The sequence below is a fragment of the Atractosteus spatula genome, chromosome 5, assembly GCF_055471065.1.
Source record: "Atractosteus spatula isolate fAtrSpa1 chromosome 5, fAtrSpa1.hap1, whole genome shotgun sequence".
Taxonomy (NCBI): Eukaryota; Metazoa; Chordata; class Actinopteri; order Semionotiformes; family Lepisosteidae; genus Atractosteus; species Atractosteus spatula.
The window spans coordinates 52,501,455-52,522,644 of NC_142710.1; the positions used below are offsets into that span (position 1 = coordinate 52,501,455).

The 21,190-nt window shown below is 40.1% G+C and overlaps 1 protein-coding gene across 1 annotated transcript in view; it reads left to right on the forward strand.

The window, feature by feature from the left end:
* Nucleotides 1–21,190, forward strand: part of LOC148835242 (guanine nucleotide-binding protein G(i) subunit alpha-2) — a 101,301-nt gene that overhangs the window by 61,416 nt on the left and 18,695 nt on the right. The window contains exons 2-4 of the mRNA XM_088915594.1: nucleotides 10,077–10,119; nucleotides 13,559–13,700; nucleotides 18,934–19,094. Coding sequence (XP_088771720.1) covers nucleotides 10,077–10,119; nucleotides 13,559–13,700; nucleotides 18,934–19,094 — 346 coding nt within the window. The remainder of the gene's footprint in view (nucleotides 1–10,076; nucleotides 10,120–13,558; nucleotides 13,701–18,933; nucleotides 19,095–21,190) is intronic.

Here is a 21,190-nt window from a genome sequence, read left to right on the forward strand (position 1 = left end):
TCTCCTCCTTTCTCTTGCCAGTCTCTGACTCTGGCCGCTTTGGCGTACCTGGCAAATCTGCCATTATCTGCCCAGCAGTCTTCCCAGGTGTCACTCATGCTCTTTTCCCAGTCTGTCTTTATCTCTGTAGGGCCACCTAGAAGACTTAAATCCTCTATAATCCTGAGATAATAGTTTCAGAGCAGCAAGCATTAGATCAACAAAATGATAAGCCTTTGTATTAAAGGATCTGTCCATATCATTGCTGGGCACTTTCTGATCCTTATAATTTTTGTGGGCAAGTTGCCCATCTCATTAATTTGCCATGAAGTGGGAAATTTGCTCACAGCAAAAAACAAGGCCCACTGTTCCTTCATCCTCAGGCAGCTGTGGAGAGCTATGGAGAGATAAGGGGTACACAGAGGGACTGGTGTCATGTAAAATATTGTAAGGAGTAAACTGTAGGACTTTTAATGGTGCAGAGAGAAATATTTGTACATGAGCAACACAGTTTTTAAGCCAGGCATTGGCTTTTTTGTTCATCTTATCTAGAGCAACTTTAATATTGAGATGCTGGAGGCTCCTGATTTAATATTGATTGTATCTTTAGAAAAACTCATTTATGCACATGTACATGGAACCCTGCACACCTATGCCCCATCCTGAAACTCGGTTATTTACAGTTACTCGAGCTGTAGATTGTGCCCCTTTGTAGTCGTTTGGGAATGTCATCAAGGATTTGTTGGGGGAATAAACCGCATTTTGCTTTGCTTTTTTTATCCTTACAATGAAGTCAGAGCATGCCTGTTTATTGTATCAAAATTCAGCCTGCATACCTCTTTTTCTCTGCCTAAATGACTGTATATCATTTCAAAGGCATCTGTGGCAGTTGTTTTGTGCTCCGTTCAAGTCTGCTTCTTCAATCAAATTAATCGTGCCTTGTTCTTAACTGAACTAGCATATTGAAACTGGTCTTAACAGTCTGACTGCTTCCTTGGTCGTGTAAAAGCAGTGGGCCTCTCACAATTCACAATACCCTTGCAGGCTAATGGCCCTCTTCCTATTTTCTGGAATATTATTTTTGTTTAATCAGTGTGGGGGAAGCGACAAAAGCGTGACAGAAATACAGATCACGTTAATCATATTCAATTGGGCTGGGAAAGGAAACTCATTTAATTCAGTAGCTAAAGCCCCCCACCACTACCTTTTTTTGTGAAGAGCCTAGCTCACTGTATAGCACAAGCAAATTGCTGTGACCACCACAAGTATCTCTGAATTGGCAGTTGCTAGGCAGCCAGGAGTGTTTGTTTTCTACATATTCAAGGAATCCAGAGATCTGTGTAAATAGACTACAAGAGCTGTTTTTTTTTCTTATTAATATTGGTGTTTCTTGCACCAACAAGCAACTTTTGCGACTGATGAATTGGCTTAACATAATCATTCTCTTTCCTGTGTTCTTTTGAATGCACGCTGCGAAAATGAATTCGGTAGTGTTTATTATAGGCACCAATCCTGCTTTCCTTAAAAAAAGGAGCACTTCCAATTTGTGGAAATTCCCTGTAAGGACACAATTGCTCTGTTTGGACTAGACCATTTACACTTCATGTTAGGATCAAGCTCAGTACAATATTTAACAGTGGGGTTTAGAAGTCTTTATAGCAAGACCTTTAGAAACTTAAACAATGCAAAGGTGTTCATGGGTTTAGTTTAGATTACATGCCCAAAAAAATCAGTTTTCTTGCTCTTCAAAAACAGGTTACTGGCAAAAAGAAACATCCCTGTTGCAACAGCTATGAACCGCATACAGTTGTATACAACACATGAATCTGTGTTTTATTTACTGGTAAATTTGAAGTGATATGTTTCTGGATGTGTTGCCCCAGCTTCAAGTGTATGCCATTAGAGGTTAGGTTTGGGAGAGTAGATTATTTATTAAATCAGAAGGAAAAAGAGTTCTTGGAGACATTTCCTCAGAGCACCCTCGTGTACAGAGTCCATCTGTGAGGCTGTCAGTGTGTGTGGGGGGGGCAGAGCATTGGGTGTTGAAACTGGGTCTTGGCCATCTGTGAGCAGCAGTGTGGCATCTTGTGTGGAGGCTTGTGGAGGCACATTGCTGGTGGAGAAGTGCACTTCCTACTGTGCGACTTCTGATTCCTGCAAAGAGAGGAGCAGACTAAGACTCACACTGCCTTCCAGCCCTCTAAGGCTCTTTGATTGCTTTAACCTCTTCAGGCTCCTCATCAGCCCTGAAAGTATATTGCAGTACCTCAGCACTAACAGCCTTCTTAATCAGCGCTTAATTTGTAAATCATGTGGTGCTGAAGCTCAATGCAAATGTCAGAGAGAGGATGTATGAGAGGCAACTGAGGTACCAGAGTGCTTAGCTGCAACATGCGCACAACATCAATGCATACAGTAGCACTCTCGAAGCATTTTCAAGGCACTACAGTTAATGACATGCTAAAAAAAGCAACTTTTTTAATCAAAACATTTTGATTCCATTTTTCAATGAAATTTTTATGACCTGGACCTGAGTCGCCGAGTCTTTAGAGTTTCAAATATATGACTGTATGATTTCACACCAGCCCCTCAGCTGTGTAACACGTAGCCTGTGATATCAAAATATATCATTTCAATTTTAAAATTCTTCTCTTTTTCTTAAAACAACTTTTTTTTTGTTGTTCAACCAAGTTTAGTAACATCATCTAGCATTAGCCAGTTTTGGGGAGTGAACAGTACCAGAGGCTCTCACAACTTGAGAAAATGTGTAATTCAAAGTTTGAGCCTGCTACTGGAATGCAACATCCATCACATTTCAGTCCTGTTCGGATCCTGACAATCACTGCGGTTAAGTTATTCACCTTTCAGTGCTTCTGTGGAAACGTCGTAGGGGATTCAGTGATAAAAGAGCGACAGTCTTCACCTTGTTTATGAGTTTTCATGTCACGAGGAGGAGTCCGGTGTGCAGACAGTCTCAAATAAAGAGGTACAGGAGCTGAGCACAGACACAAATTAAGCAGAGGCTTCATTGCAGTAACTCTGCAGCAGAAGCGGGGGCATTTTAATATCTTTACATTTGAATACCAGAGTGAAATTACAAAGAGCACAGCACAGGAAAACCTTGCATTTTTAAATCAATGTTCTGTAAGTGAAAGAAGATACATAAATGAAGGAGTCATGATGCGGGGGGGTGGGTGAGTGAGTGTAATTTTACCAGAATTTCCCGAGAATTACAGTGATCAGCCATGGCTTTCGTTTGAACTGCAGGTAGCTGCAGTAGAACAGCTACATTCCTGGAAGTCGCAGGCCAAGTCGGATGGGAAGAAATTTGCCTGTACGTGTTTTGGGTGTCAAAGGAATGTGAATACACTCAGATAGATTGAAGCACTTTCAACGAATTTGGCACAGTGGCACTGGCTGGCAGGAATCTGATCATGGACTTTATTGAAGTTTTTGTGACTAGAGCGTAACTGTATATTGAAAATTAAGAATTCTCTTTGACAAAATATGTGCCACTTTTGATGTTGTAACTCAAAAACATAAAAACATGGCCCTTTTAGAAATATCACTTTGCAAGATTTCTTAATTTCTCAGGTTTATGTGGCTCACTACACCATTGAAAGACGCTCCAATGTTATAATACATACTGTAAATTTCCATAGAGGTGGGCAATAAAGTATCTGTCTCTGCTTTTTTATGTATCTTCTTTCATAAAAGCACAAAACACACGAGCAAAACATGAAAGTCACATAAAATCACATAAAGTACAAGAAATCACAACAACAGTATGTCATGCATAAATAAATGGATAAATAAATACAGTAGGTAGTGAAGGGGACTACATTTATGTACATTTACATCCATTCATTGAGCAGTTTTATTGCACAGAGGACAAAAAAAATAAAAGTTTTTTATTTGAATTCGGTACCCTATACCATCTCCCCGATGGGAGCATTACGAATTGAGAGTGGAGTGGGTGTGTGGAGTCAGCTGTGATGTTCCTTGCCATTCTGAGAACTGTATTGAGATATAAATTTCTGAGCTGGGCATGCTGTTTCCCAATTATTTTTCCCTGCCATTTTCACAATCCTGGACAGTTTGGCTCTACTTTTCAACCCCAGGTTTCCATACCAAACTGTCATGTTAACTGCCAGGATGCTCTCAATAAGGCTTTTATATGCCATCTCTAGGACATTTTGACTAACATTAAGGTTGTTTAGTCTTTGAATTAAAAACAGCTTGTGATTTGCTGTCTTAAAGATATTGTCCATATTCTCAGTGTAACTCAGCCTCCGGTCAGGGTGTGTTCCCAGATATTTGAAATTGTATTTAAAAGATATGATTTGAGGTTCACGGTGGTGCAGTTCTGATGGATTTAAGGAAGCTCTCCACATCTCGTCCCTCTTCATCCGGCTGCACTGCTACAGTACATTACTGGAAATGGAGACAGCAAGGATTTGTTGTGTGGGGGGGGAAGAGATGAAATGGTTTCAATTAAGATAGAATCAGCACTCACTGGGAAAGATAAACAGTCCTGCTTTATTACATTAGTCTTCTGGGGTTGTTAAAGGGCACTTGCTTGCTGCTCTTATGCACAAACAGTTGGCTTTGCCTGGTAGTATAATTCGACAGTTTTAAGGTTTTTCTGAATAGGCAGAAGTTATGCATATTCAATTGAGGGGGCTAATTAATGTAATTGCATGCTTTTATTATCATAATTAGTTTTTACTTTGCCATCTTGCTTTTTTTTATTTCATTCAATTACCATGTGCTGCATAATCAGGTGCATCTCTATATCTAAATCACATTCTTTGCCTTCTCAGTTTTGAGAAGCTGACATTTTGTAAATGAAAGGTCACCTTTCTGCTGAGAATGTCAACTACTGTCCATCGACACTAGCAGTTGCCAGAGGCTGCAGCAAACTGCGGGGAGTTTTATTATGCCTGTTAGATAGGATTTTTTCTCCATATTTTTTCATTATGCAGAGGATTTACAAGAAAAAAAATTCTGTTCATGATTCCAGAATTTTGTGCAGCAGGCGAAAGGGTAGCGTGTATTTCATGGTTATTGATTGGTGGTTGTTAAGTCTGTTCTCTGGTAGTCTTTTTTGTATTGGCAAAGCAGAGTGCTGAGTGACATACTCGCCCCAACTTGACCTCAGCAGCTATTCTTAACAGGACGGAAACGTTCACAGACCTGAACCCACCTTTGACAACCACGTTAATCTGTTGCTTCATTAGGAGCTGGATTAATTGTAAATATTACAGTTTCATGAAGTGTTCATACTGTGGCTGCCCATGCTCTTTGTGGAAGGGCTGTATGGTGGCTTTTGGCCAAGTCTCTCTATAAGATGTGTCAAGTTCATTGAGGGAGAGTAGCAGGACAGAGCTGGCCTCTGTTTAGCCTCTGATGCTCTGCATTCCTAGAGCACTGTCTTTTTATGGCTGGTTCTGTAAACCTGCTGTCTCTGGAGATTTTGCCTTATTAAGACGCGCAGCAGATCTGAGGATATACTGTATGGAGCCTAGAATCTCTTTAGGCCTTGCCAAGGTTAACACCTATTGTATTAAGACATACTGTGGCGTTCTGTAGTAAATTACAAAGATGGGCTCCCAGAGGAGAAGAAAGTTCTTCATTTCTGGCACAGCTTTGCACCACAAAGCTGTCGGGTGTTGTATACGTGAATAATATTGTTCTTTCTCTCTTGGTAAAAAAAAAACAGATATTGAAGATGCCTTTACAAAGGGCTTAGAAATATGACTCAGCTGCAGGACTCTGTTTTGCTTTTCTTAGATCAGACGCATTTCTTCATATCCTTTAAGATCTTATTTTTGTTTCTGCTTCTTCCTTTAATTTTTCGCCTCTTAAATGACCACTCTGTGTTAGGAAGTACTTCCTCTTCTGCACAATAGTTGGATAAGTTTACTGAAAGCATCCTATTAAGACCTTTGTATGGCATTCCTGTGTTTATTTTTTCTTGGTTTACATGACAGTAAAGTGTCTTCAGTAATAGGCTGTCGTCTGTGTTATTTAAGATATTTTAATCTGTTTGTTTTGATTTGTGCAGTGGCATGTGGAGAGCCAAACCTTTAAATTAAAAGAGGTTGGGATAAATTAAAAAATGTTTGGGATAATCCATTGCACTTTGAAACTAGTATGTTAAAGGTGTTTTCTAGGGTATTGAAATTCACAAGTTATTGTCAACAGTATTTATTAATACTATCCATCCATTTATCCATTTTCTAGCCACTTTATCCAGTACAGTTTGGTGGGAGAGACGGAGCCTATCCTAGCAAGCAAGGGGCCACCCCATCACAGGCCATAATTTATATTATTACTTATATAAATATTAGCTTTGTTTTTTTTTCTCCAGAAGCAATATTGTAAATAAAATTGTTAATCTTTTAAATTGCATCTCATTTTTTTGCCCAACTGTCTCAATTCATGAACGTAGAGTGTGACTTGTCATTATTTAGTCTTTGTCCGCTGGATCCAGGTTAGACTCTCATTTCAGAAACCACATTATTACCTTCTTTACTACATAGTGTGGGTACACTTCCCTGTTATACAGGATATTCCTGCTTCCCTAAATGTGCTTTATCATTTCATCTTTATTAGAATGGCCTATTAAAGGTGGCTCCAAAGGCTCTTTTTTTATTGCACCTATACTTCAATACAAGACAATAAAAGAAAAGCCATTGAATGATTATGTTGCCTCATTGGGAGTTTTGTCTGTGCTTTAGAGAAAATTGTTCCAAAGACCACATGTTGTAGAACTTTTTTTTTGTCAGATAAAAACATTTACCCACCTTTAGTTTTTTTTCTGTGTAAGGTTTTTTTTTCTCTCTTTTGACTTTACTGCTATGGCAGTAGAAAAACAGGAAAACGTCTTCATCCAAACAGACAAGAAATATATTCGTTACATGAAGATATCATTCGTATAACTTCAAAGCCAATCTTCTCTTTACGTCCCAAAAGGAATGCTTTTTATTGTGTCAGTTTCCAATTTTCTAGCAGTTGAATATTGCTGAACTTTGTTTTGTTATTTGCACACTGTGTCCTGTTAAATAGCTCTATTAAAGCCTGTTGCATTGCTGAGAAGATGATCAATGTGGAGACAGTTGCTGCCATTGATTTTCTGCTACCTGACAGCCAGATAAAGGAGCCTGGGTGAAATTCTACCCCTCCTTTGTCACACACACATTTATCAGCGTGCCCTGGCACCAGTTTTTCCTGCCAGCTTCTCATTACTCAGTTCTGCGACTGCTCTCTCCCCCCGTCTCCTGAAGCCTTTCAATCTGTCTCCCCACTTGCCCTTCCACATCGTACTCAATAAATATACAACGCAGGTGTAAGCCTGCTTCTACCCCAGAAGCCTGGTAGCATTTACTGCATGTCAAGCAAAGGGGTGCACTGTTTGCTGTTTTAATTGGTTTAAAACAAGCGCAAAAAAAGGAGTGTGGGGGCACCATTTTGCCACACCTCAGGCCTGACCTGCAGGGATCTCATTTTTCCCTTTTAACTGAAAGCAGATTCCTCCCCATGGAGGCTGCTGGCTTCCTGCATGGCTTCTGTAGCTGTCTGCTGTCATCCAAGGATGTAGGGAACTAATTACTTGTGTGCGGCTTTCTCCAGACCAGCTTCTTTTATGGTTTGTACAGATTTTATGACTGGCTGTTTGAAGTTATAGATGTCATTCGGAGTTCTTAAAAGTACACCAAAGAGCCACAGGGTTTCTTGATGATTAAACAGGAGCTGCTGCGATTGTCAAAGAACAGCCTTTGTTCCCTCCTTACAACTTATCCGGGCTACAGACTCTTCCTGAAAACGAGTTTCTTTGCGGTGAAATGCTGAACGAACCTTAAAGGTCCGGTCTGCTTCTTCACCTTTATGCTGTTGTTCCATAAGACTCATATCCTATTATGTCTTCTCTCTGGGGTCTTATTATTGAGACTGTATTGGCCATGTGGTCCCATCAAGCAGCGGGAGCTCTTGAAAAGACTTTCTCGGGTGCGGACACACATTAGAGTGACGCAGAGCTTGGAACTCTCGGATGGATACTGAGTGCACCGAAGTCAGTGGGTCACAGATATACTTTCCCAACTCCTTTCATCTTCTTTATTCACGAGGGGTCTGTCGAGAGACACTGCTTGTCCCGCTAGGTAGGCAGGATGGCACATTACAGAGCCCTGTCGTGTGAAAACGAGAAACCTCAAACACTACTCCATTCAACAATTATTGCACATAGTTGTAAATCAGATATATATCTTTTAGCCAACCATTGCTTACAGAGCCCTGAGTAGGTACCCATACAGTACATCATCTAATTACTGCTGATGACGGGCTCTAATGAAGCAAGTGTGCACATGTCAGGACTGCAGTGTCTTTATCAGTAGCTTATTGTATCTTTAGGATAACTAAATTGGAGCTACACATTGCTCCTGCATCACTGCTCTATCATGCACAGTCTGATTCTGGAGACAGGGATTAGTGTCCTTTTCAGCATGGATACAGTCACTGTATGAAGAGTGTTCGAGATGGGGCAGATAGCCAGGCAGAGAATGCAGGGCGGTGATTTAATTGATGAGTTAGGAGGCTCAAGGTTGGGAGAGACCTGCTGTGTCTCTCCTGCCAGGTGCAAATTGGAGCTTTTCTCCACATGGTTTATTTATTGGAAAGTTAAAGATCAAAGGATTTAAGATCCCCACATTATCCATATTTTAAAGAAACGTCAGTGAAAATGTGATGAGAGAGGGTGTTTGGAAGATTATCTCTAAATCACCGTTTGCCATTCACCTTTCTGTTTTTAGAAAAGGCTTCTAAAAGAGAGGTGATGGGGTGCAGGCTGGCTCATGTGATTTTGCTGGCTTTCTTCATTAAACCTCAAGCCTACATTATGCAATAGCTCTGTGTAACAGGTCTTTCTGTGCTGTGCCTGTGAGTGTTCATTTGCAAAGGCTTGCATCCAGTGTGTCATGGAGTGCATCATTAACTAGATGTGTGGATTAAACAAGAAATTCTTTTTGTCTCGCAAAAGTCAGGCATGCTTGTCTACTGAGCTTTAAGCATTTAAATAGCTTCTCACGTAGTACTGTCCTGGTCCTAGAAGAATTTCAGGTGACAATCTGCACTCAGAAGCTCTCATTAGATGGTGCAGAAATGGTACAGTATGTGTGTTGGTTGTCACTAAATGTTACAAAGAAAAATTAAACTGCGTTTTCATGACTGCCCTGTGGCAATATTAGAGGTTTTACAACAGTTTTTTTGCGTTAAGCTCACTATGATTAGCTCACTATGATGTGGGAACATTTTATGTGGCTTTTAATAATCAGCAATTCATGGAAGCTTAACTGCCAAAGGGTGTTTTGGAAATAAACATCAAAGCTAGGGAATGTGACATGTGGCGTGATAGGCAAAGCAAAAAGGTATATTTGATTTTAAAAAGAGAAAGCTTACTAGTGGATGGCATGGTTTGCCTTGCTGTGCCGGGGCCCCGAGTTCAATTCCAGAGGGGTGCTGTCTGTGTGGAGCTTGTATGTTCTCCCCATGTTTAAGTGCCTTTGCTCCCACAGTCCAAAGACATGATACCGTAGGTTAATTTAGCTCTGGGAAAATTGGTCCTGGTGTGTGTTGGTGTGCACACTGTGATGAAATGGCATCCCGTCCATGATGTATCCCGCCTTGTGCCGTTGCTTGCTGGGATAGCTGTGGCTCCCAGCTGTATGGATAGATGGAAGCTTTCTATGTGGGAAGGTCCTGCTTTGTTGAATCGGTGAAATTGGGACAAACCGGGTAATGCATTTTAGTCATTGTAATTGGATTTAAGATTTTCTGCAAACTGTTTTCTTTAAACGTTAATTCTAGTATTAATTACAGCAAAAAAGGCGTAAGAACTCCCCTACTGTGTACAAGGCTGAAGGCCATTGATTGTCGAACATGAAACAGCTATAAATACATCAAACACAAGGCCAAACCTCAGCTGATTCTTTCACATTAAGGAAAGGGCCCAGATGTGGCAAGCCTCTGCAGTAATTGTTCAAGTTAGCCACTAAAGCGATTATATACTGTATTTTTAACCTTTGACTGTTTGTTTGCAGGTGCAGGAGAGTCAGGAAAGAGCACCATTGTGAAGCAGATGAAGTGAGTAAATGTCTTTCCTTTGTTTTTCCACACTCACTTCTTGTTGGGAGCCCCTTCTAATTCTTGTTTGAATTGGAAACATCAGCCTCACGGCAGCAACCCGAGCCATTGATGACCACATCCTGGCAGGAATCATGTGATCGCCACAAGGATTCTGTAGCTTTGCGAACTGCTGTATTTTATATCAGTGTCGGTTCATCCTGTACTTGTCTCTAATTATACCAAATGTGGTCAAAACAAAAGTTTATAAGCCGTATTCACAACATATGTAAGGTTAGCAATGCTTTTTGGACAGACTGCAGCAGCTGTGGATGTTTGGAATTTTTTGTGGTGTTTCTGTTTTGATACTTAATACAGATGTATGGCTAATGTGTGGCTGCAGTTTAATAAAAGCTTAAAGAAGCTCTTGTCTACTTCAGAATTTATTAAATATACCAAAAATAATCTGGGGCCATGACAAGTCATTAAAGCGTGGTGTGCCATAGTTAAACATAATTTTGTTTTAAATATATATATTTTAAGATTTTAAAGGAGCTCATTTAAGAATTAATGCAATTTTAAAATCTACCAGCATTCTAGGGTCTTGACAGAAATGGCACCCACTGCAGTCTTCTGCCTGTAATGTAAATTTCACTTAAACCCCCGATCAGGCTTTTAGAAAATCTACTGTTCTTACTTGGCCTTGAACTCCTGGTCTCTTGTAGCCCAGCTCTGATGTCTGCACTCTTAGCAGTGCTGTCAACACTGTGATTACTGTAATGTACTGAGTGCCTCCTCGTCCAGTACAGCAGCCACTTTCTCACTGCCCCATGGTTTCAATTGCCTTATTATCCAAAGTCCTAAGGACAAGGCAGGCTTTCACTCTTCCATTCATCAGCACACACAGAAAGCCCTTAAACCTCCTGCAATTAAAGTCACTCCCAGAGAGGTACTGTACTGTAGAAAATCGAGTAAAACTGACTTTCTGCATTCTCTGATTTTCCACATCAACATAGTTCTGGACACCTTTTCTCTCTATTTCTTCTACTAGAAAAATAGTGGCATACACTACGGTTAAAAAAATCTTTATTGGTATTTTTATACTTATATTTAGTACTGTTAATGACTTATTGAGGTACCTGTTAGAGTCCTTAAATTGTCCATTCATCCACTATCAGAAAGGTGCTCCTTCCTGGGAAGGTTTCGGACAATCCAGAATCTATCCAGGAAGATGAGATCTCATCAAATATTGTTCTCCACGCTGCTCTGATGTGAAGACCAAATTAATACTACTCAGCCAGGGTATCTAGCTATATTGTGATAATAAAAATGAAAAAGAGGTATGTTCTTAAAATTCCTACACCTCTATTTTAAGGCAGCGTGGTTCAGAAGTAGTTTTTAAGTTTTTGATAAATATTTATACTTACTCCAGTTGTCCTCTGTACTTTGTCTCGATCCCAAGGCCAGACTGCGTTCCATCACTATTTGTTTACGTTCCAGACTCGGATTTCTGCCAGTCTTATCCTCTTTAACTGGGCCAGTAACACACACAGTCTACAACTCAAGATCTCCACTCAGGCATAACAAGAGACTGGGACACTGTGTCCCCTGCACTACTTACTGGCTTGTACTGTGGTGACTGATAAATTAAGGGCTTGTCAATCCCATGCTAACAGATTTTGTGTGACCTTGAAGACCTATAAAATGCACAACTGACAGCACTTAACTTTAACCATAACCTCCCCAGTGTGAAGGTAGAAAGCTGCTTTGGAAGCAGTTTGCATAGTTTTCTCTTTAATGGTTTTCCATGTACTATAGCGTAGAATGATGTAAAATGTAAATAATGAATAACCTGGGATTTACATTTTAGAGTTAGATGACCTTGGGTTGAGGTATGTTGTCTGTGAACAGATTTCACATCAGCGGAGACCTGCATCTTTTAAAAGCTCAGGAGCACTGCTGAAATCATATTCTGACACAGATTGAGGTATTGGTTTAGCTGAAACTAAAGTGATATCTAGATAATTAATAATCTAAATATTTGTATTAAAAGGTTTCTAAGAATTAGTTTCATGTCCCCAATGTCTAGCTAAGTGTGTGTATATAAAACACCTGCCGTTTCTCTTTATTTCTGTAATATTAGCAACTTTTGAATAAAGTTTTACCTCCTCTAAAAAAGATTGTCTACTGTATATAGAGGCTATAGAAATGCTTAATGAAAGAAAGGCATTTGAACTCTATTGTAGAAAAGTAATATAAATAGGAAAAAAACTACAATAAACAATAGCAGGATTTGGCCAGAATGAGGTTTCTTTCAAGGAACAGGTGGATGTGACATTCTGACAAATTAGCTGCAAACAGCCAAGAAAGATACATGGGCTGTATGTCCTTCTCTCACTTGTAATCGTGTTGTTTTTTTTACATGGGTGGTTTGGAGAACTAGGATATTTTGAATCATTAGGAATCATTATTCTTTTTATAACAGTTTTATCTGTTATAATCTTATTTAAATTTTGTCAAATGTATAATTAGTAGTAGTATTATTCAACCATTTTCAATAGCATGTAGTTAGGGCAATACAGGCTCTCAGTGATCTGCCAGATTTGAACCCAGGACCTGAGAGCTGTGAGACCGCAATGCTGATCACCCACATTATTGTGTATCCAAAACTAACTTATTTTTGTTATTGGCTAGGACCTTGAACCTTGTTAATCCTGCACCGGTCTTGCAATGGAAATAATCTCTCTTCATAAAGTGGACATTAACTATTTTGTTATCTCGAAACAGATGCTTGAAGGTTAAATGTTTAAATGTTCAGATTGCTAGTATGATTGCAATGAAAGGAAACATCAGAGATACTTTGCTACAGTCCTGGCATCACCTGAGGACACATGAAACAATATTTTTAGAAATCACAATCTTCTTTAAGGTGCTTTCTATAACTGTCTAGGATGTTTAAGTGATCAGATGGCTAATATGGTACAAAATGTGGTACAAAATAAAAGGAACATTTCTTTAACAGGCCTTCTAATAATATCTAAAATTGGACATAAATAGACACAATGAGATCAGTAGCTTACCTGACGTAAAAGAGACTTCACAATATGAGAGACTTTATGCAAATACATTGCCCTGTGTTTCAGATGAGTTTAGTATTTTCTACATTTTAATTGAAAAGTCACTTGCTTAAACAATACATTGACCATAAATCTCAAAAGTATGTTTTTGAAAGTTGCGTTGTATTTTTACTTTGTAAAGCAATGACATCAGTACAAAGCCATTTATATCCCCCCCCCCCCCCCCTTTAGTACTTTCTGGAGCATTGGATCTGTTTAATTATGTAAGGCATTATGACTTCTCTGTTTAATTGTCAGCAGGGCATCTATATTCTAAAAGTCTTAGGACTGCAGATTGTAATGTTGTTACTCTGTGTAAATGACCAGTTTCCCTTCCCTTTCAGGATCATCCATGAAGATGGCTACTCAGAAGACGAGTGCAAACAGTACAGAGCTGTGGTGTACAGCAACACCATCCAGTCCATCATGGCTATCATCAAAGCCATGTCCAACCTCAAGATCGACTATGGAGAGGCTTCCAGAGCGGTAAGTTCACCCCAGAGGTCACAGCTGGTACTGGCGGTTGATGGGGCAGGTTGACTGAATGGTCACTCATTTTCTCTGTTATACCCAACAAGTGTAGGAGTAGTCAGCTGCTACTGCAAATCTGCTGGACTGCAGGTGGAGAATGAAGGCCTCCAGGCATGCTCCTCCAACACACCCTTCTTTCAGAGCTGCACTGTGCCTCAGAGGAGAGTTATTATAGTGTGGAGGAGGGGTGAATCTCTGACTTCATCGACATCAGTTTAAACAAAAAATCAGGGAATTACACAGAGCCAGACCCACCAGGTCCTCTTGGATGGCATAAGTGATATGTGAAAATGAACAGCCATCAAACTTGACCTCAATTTGATCTGGCAAGTACTCAACAAGCCCTAGGAGTCACTTTTGCACAACATGCCAAGGAAACCATACCTGATTCTAACCTCTCCAACCCCCCGTGGCTTTCAGCCAAATGTACACCACAGCTTGGGGAAATCCCAGTCACGGTCAGCTGCATAACCCAGGCAATCAATTCAGCCTGCAGTGCCTGGACTTTTGGTCTCAAGCTGTGCCTGCCAGCATGCGAAATGTTGATTAGTTCAGTTAGTTCAGCTGTATTCTTGCTTCTATGTTGAAATTCTTCCTCTAAAGCGATTGAGATGAGATGTCGGATTCCATCCTGAGGGTAAAAAAAAATAAATTTAATATCATTATGTTTCTGAGGCCTGAAATGACTTGAGGAATCAGATAACTTACGCTGAGCTCCAGGAATCCTTTTTATATTCAATATGAGAGGATTCTTGTTTGCATTTATGTGCATATCTCTGTTGTTTAATCCCCCCTGCTCTCTGTTGACTCAGCAGGCTTTGCTAGCTGGTCAATATGTTTACACATCCCTGAGGTGGCTTCAAGCTGCTACAGCAATCACTAAATCTAACTTGTAACTGGGCTTTAAGAGAAAAATGCTCTCACTGAGGCTGTTTCCATCTGTGTGCAAATATTGTTCGCGCTCCAGTAGACACTAAGTAGGTCTGTTGGAATGATAATGCCAGAGATTAATTGTCACATGGTGAGATAGTTGTGGGGAAATCAACAGCTACTGAATAGCTGAATCAGCATTTTACTACATCAGGTCTTTTGTTTCAGTTTGCATTTATCACCTCGGTCTGGCTGTTTGTGGTTAACACTAGTGTGTGTATTTAAATGGTCTTTTCTTTTACCTTAAAAGAGGAATGGCCATGTTTTCACTAAACTCCGCCAAGAGAACTCATCTTCTGTGCTTCAGGAGTGACAGGGTTCAATAACAATGACTATAGGTGTCAAGGTGGCAGATGCTATATATACACCAGCAGCTATATGACCCTGCAACTCACAACTGGCAACCCACTGAAGCTAAGCATGTGTGGGCCTGGTCAGTACCTGGATGGGAGATCTCCTGGAAAAGCTAAGGTTGCTGCTGGAAGAGGTACTGATGGGCCAGTAGGGGGCACTCACCCTGCAGTCTGTGTGGGTCCTAATGCCCCAGTATAGTGATGCAGACACTATACTGTAAAAAGGCGCCATCATTCGGATGACACGTAAAACTGAGATCCTGACTCTCTGTGGTTACTAAAAATCCCGGGGCATTTCTCGAAAACAGTAGGGATGTTACCCAGGCATCCTGGCCAAATTTCCCATTGGCCTTTACCAATCATGGCCTCCTAATAATCCCCATCTATAAATTGGGTTCATTACTCTATTCTCCTATCCACTAATAGCTGATATGTACTGTAGTTAATGTACTAGCACACTATGGCTGCCATCGTATCATCCAGATGAGTGCTGCACATTGGTGGTGGTTGAGGGGAGTCCCCATTACCTGTAAAGAGCTTTGAGTGGAGTTTCCAGAAAAGCACTATATACTGTAAGTGAAAGGAATTATTATTATTATTAATTAGATGCTGACCAGAAAATTAATCATTGATAGAAATACAGTACCTGTTGAAACCCAACAGAGAGGGATCCAAAACCAAGTGCTTTGGCCAGTTAATCCTTCTGCCTGAAATTAGTTTATTGAAGCATGACAGATCCAGTTCTTTCTACTGATCTAATTCCGTCTTTTGATATGGATGGTGTGCTTTAGGATATTAATGGCTGTTTAAAGTTATTAAACATTCCAAGAAATGTTTCTCATTCCTCAAAAATTCCTCTTTTTCTCAAAAAAGAGAAATCCAACTCGTCTAAACGCACTGCCAAAAATAATGAATAAGGAGCCTATAGATCTAGAAAGCTGCAAATTCTTAATCTTAACGATTGAGACACTATTTTCGTATTTATTCAGCGGCACTAATTTCAAATCCGTTCTTTGGCAGTGTCTTATATTGCATAGAAAATGATGAGCTACAATTTAGTTTCTTAACATCTTCGATTGCTTCTCTCCTTTAACTTCACGTTGGCCTCTAGGATCTGAAACTATGAAAATCTAGGAATCGCAAACTAGAGGGGAAATTCAGCCCACTTCTGGTTACAGTTTGTGGAGCAGAACTTTTTGTCCCCATCCCCCTTGATCCACAGTCCTTTCCCGAGACAGTCTTTTGCAGTCACCTTATTCTGTAACACGTTGCCCTTCACTTTAGCACTACGGTACCGCGTGTTGCCTTTTCGTATCCATTAACAAAGTACTGAGATATAATTTGAGAACCTTCATCTTGAAGTGACTGCATTTAGTTTTGCACATCTGATGCAACACTCTCTGCGTGCATTGGGTTTTAAGATTGTAATGCCCTTTTTTTTCAGTTCCCCTTCTCCTTGGAGTTGATTTCCAGTCACCGGATCTAAATTTTTAATTGGCCTTGGAAATACTGCCTTCCACGCTGGCACTCGTTTAGTGGTCTGCTTTGCACATCTCTGATGGTTCTGTCTCTGCAGCTTGCGTTCCATTTCATCCATTGAACGCTACCTGCCCAGGCCCTCTTTGGTCAAAACAGTCCCTGCCTAACTGGCAGTCATCTTCACAGCTGCATACACACGTCAACAAAAGCCCAATTCTTTTTACATCAGCACTCTGTCAGCATTGTAGAAAATTGTAATAGCACCTTGCTGGAAGGGATGTTAAAAGATAAGAAGCTGAAAAGTCAAGCAGATTACAGGGATTTTCAAAAGCTCTTGATTTAAAAATCCCTTTAGTCAAAATGATTTAATTTTACTTGTTACGTTCTGAATTTGTCCCCTAAGATTAAATGCAGTTGTTCTTTTGTCTCTGTGTTTTGTGTGCATTTCACTATCACATCAGCTCTACCAAACGAGAAAAGTCAAGAGCTGCTTTTACAGTGTGCTTTCAAGTTAACCCTCTGAAGGCTCGCCTGAGTTATTTGGCTTTGTTTTTGTCTGTTTTAGAAATTGTTTGTTGAATAAAGCAATCCAAAATGCTGCCTTAACTGTAGAAGTAGTAAGCAGCCCCTTTCAAGATTGGTTGTTCAGTATAGTTGACACTAGGATTTGGGTGAGCTAGGCTTTGGGGGGTAGCAGAGTTAAAAAGATAATCTTTGCTGACTTGTTCGGTGAGGGATAACAAATTGAATCCCATGCTTTTTTGTTTCTCTTGACTGAGTTTATGATTTCTGCTATAAGGTGTCAGTCACCTAACATATAAAAGCAAATATAAATCTTCTCCTTGATCCATTTATTTTTTTGCCTGCTGTTTGCTGAGATATTGCTTTGCTTCTTTAGTTCCAAGATATGTAATAGAAATGCTTTCCTAAAGGCCGAGATTAAGTAAGAACAAGCAATATATAATTGAGGTCTTTGTATATACAGTAGGTAGTGTTTTACTTTCTGACCTTCATGTGCAGAAAGAATATTGTGAGAGAAGTCATGTTTTCTTTTCTCTTAAATTAGTGTTTTTAGTTATTTAAAGAAAGAAACTGGAGTTCTGAACAGTTCTGCGACCAATGATTAAATTGTTATGAACCCATTATTATCTTCAAAAGGTACAGTCATTTCTTCAACTTTCCCCAATTGGCCTGGCATGATGTGATAATTGGTGCTCGTTTTTATTGTGGGATGAGAATCGCGCTGAGCCATTTCATAAAATGAACCTGGTGATCACCTGGGTGGTTGGTCCCTAATGCAACGAGACGTGTCGGAGACTGCGTTGTCGATGGCCAGCCTCTTTCCGCACTGCAGATACAGAAACCCTGCCCTCCAGAGCCACCAAGTGTCAGTCAGACTCCGCTCCTCACTTGACCTGCTGTTCTTCTCTGCTCTCCCAGCGTCTGAATGCGTAACGATCTATTACAGCTTTTAATTACAGATTGATATAGTAATAATTTCTTTGAAGCATCTGTGTTCAGCACCGCTGTCTACCTACCCAGCTTGTGAAGTTGACCTACTTTCAAAGTAAATGGGCTGGACAGTGATATTTTCAAAGGGATTAGTACCTCGTTTGTTTTGTATGATATATCTACGAGTGCTACAGGCTTTTCATTTAGTAAATTAAATTCAAGTGCTGGCTAGAAATGGCTGGTGTTGTATGTGCGTTTCTGTAGCTATGTGGTGGTTTGCCCTGCAGGGGACAACCTCTGGACAAGTTGGAATAAAGCTTTAATAGCTTTAATAAAGCCTTTGGAGAAGAAGGTCCAGCTCCACCAAGTGGGCAAACAGCCTGATGCCAAGCCGTGAGCAAGCTCTTCTCAGAGGGTCCAAATCCGATATCGGAAAAGCCCTGAGAATTTTTGTTTTAATGAGAGTTGTTTGGCTGGAGACTTAAGTTTGACCTCTGTCCATTGTGTTTTCTGTCAAATGATAGGTCTGCCGTGCAAAAGGACAGTTTTTCAGAACACTGGTGCCCAAGAACAAACCCTACCACACATGATCTGGGAATAAATTGCAGGTCTTACGTGTTCACGTTGAGAAGTTAATTATATCTGTGTTTATCTACCAGTCTATTAATTCTGACATTTATCTTCCTTTTTTGTTAGTGTCCGGATAGCCACCCTTTTGTCTGTAAGAAGGTTGGATGAGCTTCTCAGATGAATCAGCTACTACCCAACAGGCTAAAAAGCCCTGAATGGCTTCATTTCGTTTTGTACCCTTTCTTATATTCTTGAGAAGTATGGAATTTTCAAATCTGTTTTTAAAAGTTTCCTGGCTGTAATTCAATTCTGAGGCCTGTGCTACAGCCTGAGTATGCCTCCCTGTGGCAAGGTGCCACTCCCTCACCATGTGCTGATTTTTTGCTCCATTTTGCCCCCTACAGGATGATGCCCGTCAGCTCTTTGCCCTAGCCAACACGGCAGAGGAGCACGGCAACATGCCCGAGGACCTGTCTAACGTCATCCGCCGGCTGTGGGCCGACAGTGGGGTGCAGGGCTGCTTCACCCGCTCTAGGGAGTACCAGCTCAATGACTCTGCTGCCTAGTGAGTACTCCTGGCTCCTGCGGAATTGTCCGGACCATGAATTGCCAGCTCCAGCCTTCAAGGATTAGGCTCCTACAGGTTTCATAGGTTTTCAATCAGCAATTGGTTCAGACTTGAACACACCAGTGACATGATTTTTAATCCAAAACTGAGTTTGAGAAGTCATTAAAATCAGAAGGGGAATGACAGCCAGAGCCCTATGGGGTGCTTGAAGACCAGAGTTACCACTCCCTGACGTGCCGTCTGGTCAGGGGCCTGAGAAGAGGGCAGGGTTCTCGGGTCTTTGGAATTGGCAGTACCTCGATTAAGTGGTACCGAGACCCGGGATTCTGGTAGCCAGACCTCAAGATTTGTCAATCCCTGCTTGGCTGAGACATCAAACTTGACCTTGGCCATTTCCAAATATTTAATATTATCAGGTTTCCTGCTTTAAAAGCACTCAAGGTAACACCCGGCTCATTAATCCTTTTGATTACAGACCTGCACATATCTTCCTTGCTCCCCATTATCTCTGGCCAGTCTCTTTGATGTCCATGCAAGCTTCACTTTAAAAGGAGCCTGTTTTACTCATTAGTACTAAGACTTTAATTATGGCTGCTTGTAATCGTTAAGGAAAATTATTGAGTGACTTTGCCTTTTTAGATAGATAGATCATACTTTATTAATCCTGTAGGGAAATTGATGTGTTACATCGGGATTGGTTTTAAATCCTGAAGTTTACCACCTTTCTGCTTGAGTTAAAGGTAGGCTTTCTTGTTCCTAATTGCTGAATTAGACTGAAGAGTTCTGGCTGCTTTACAGTATGGCACAGAGACAGGCCCTAGAATCAGGAGAGCCTGTGAAGGTCCTCCTTAAAGTTCTGTTCTGTATTTCTTACATTTTAGATCACACTAGTATGGTATGTTCTGGACACTTCGTTTTAAATTAACACACAATGTTTTGATGTTTTTCTTGATTTCTTCTTATTTTACTGGGCCAGAGTTCTTGGCACTGTAGTTTAGTGACCATAATGCATGGTAAATTGCTCCCATGTGACTAGTTTTACCCCAGAAATCCTGGTGACTTAATTCTGTGTAAGGCATTAAGCTCCAATAGCATTAATGTTTCATTATATTGTACTTAAACCTAAGCTGCAAAGTCATTACGGAGATAGTACAGATTTGAAAAAAGTTAGGGCTGAAAAAGGCAAAAAACTATATATACATGTATATCAGTGGGTGCTTGTGAAGAGGTGGTCTTTTTCATTTTTCCGTTCAACCATGGTTTCATTTCAGATATCACAATAACTAAATTTATTGGCTCGTGTTCATTATTTATTTTATTGTTATTATTTAAAAAATAAAAAAATCATCTTGATGCCATTGCAGTGCTCACAATTATCTAAATAGAATAGGTGGCCATTTATCGAGACAGCTGCATTCTCCAATTTTATTATGATGCCTTTGCAGTCGTTCAAGTTGTAGTAGGTGCTGCAGTTTAAGCAATTTAAAGGTCAATCGCTTTGCTACATAAGTGATTAAAACAGGCTTGTTCCATCCTGAAGTTCAGAGTTTGCATAAAATACTGTATTCTGTATTTTTCTGAATGTATACTGTATTTTGCATAAAATACTGTATCTGTTAAACCTGTTAACTATCCAAGACATCTCAGCAGCATAAGAATTTACAATCATGCCTTTTCATTTGCTAAATACTCTCATGCTCTGGAAAGGCCTCAATGTAGATGTAAAATATTTATAAATTCAGGCAGTTGATTTAATAATCGTGCACCCCCATTTTTATTATGATATAGACAGTGTATCAGAGAGCAAAAAATCTAAATATCCTGGAGGATCTGCACTGTAGTTGCCCAACATATGTAGTAATATGGACATGCTTCACAGTCAATATTACTGCACTTAATTGGAATTTGATATAAGCGCCAAAAATGTTGGCGATTTGTTTATTCATAAAAACCATGGAATAAAGGGCTTGCCAATATTTAAGGGTTTGTCAGTAATTAAAAGCACATTTTTGGCTTTATTACCGAGTAGCCTGTCTGTCCCAGTGCTTGGCAATGACAAAAACACAACTTCCAGCACAGAGCAGTTTTGACTT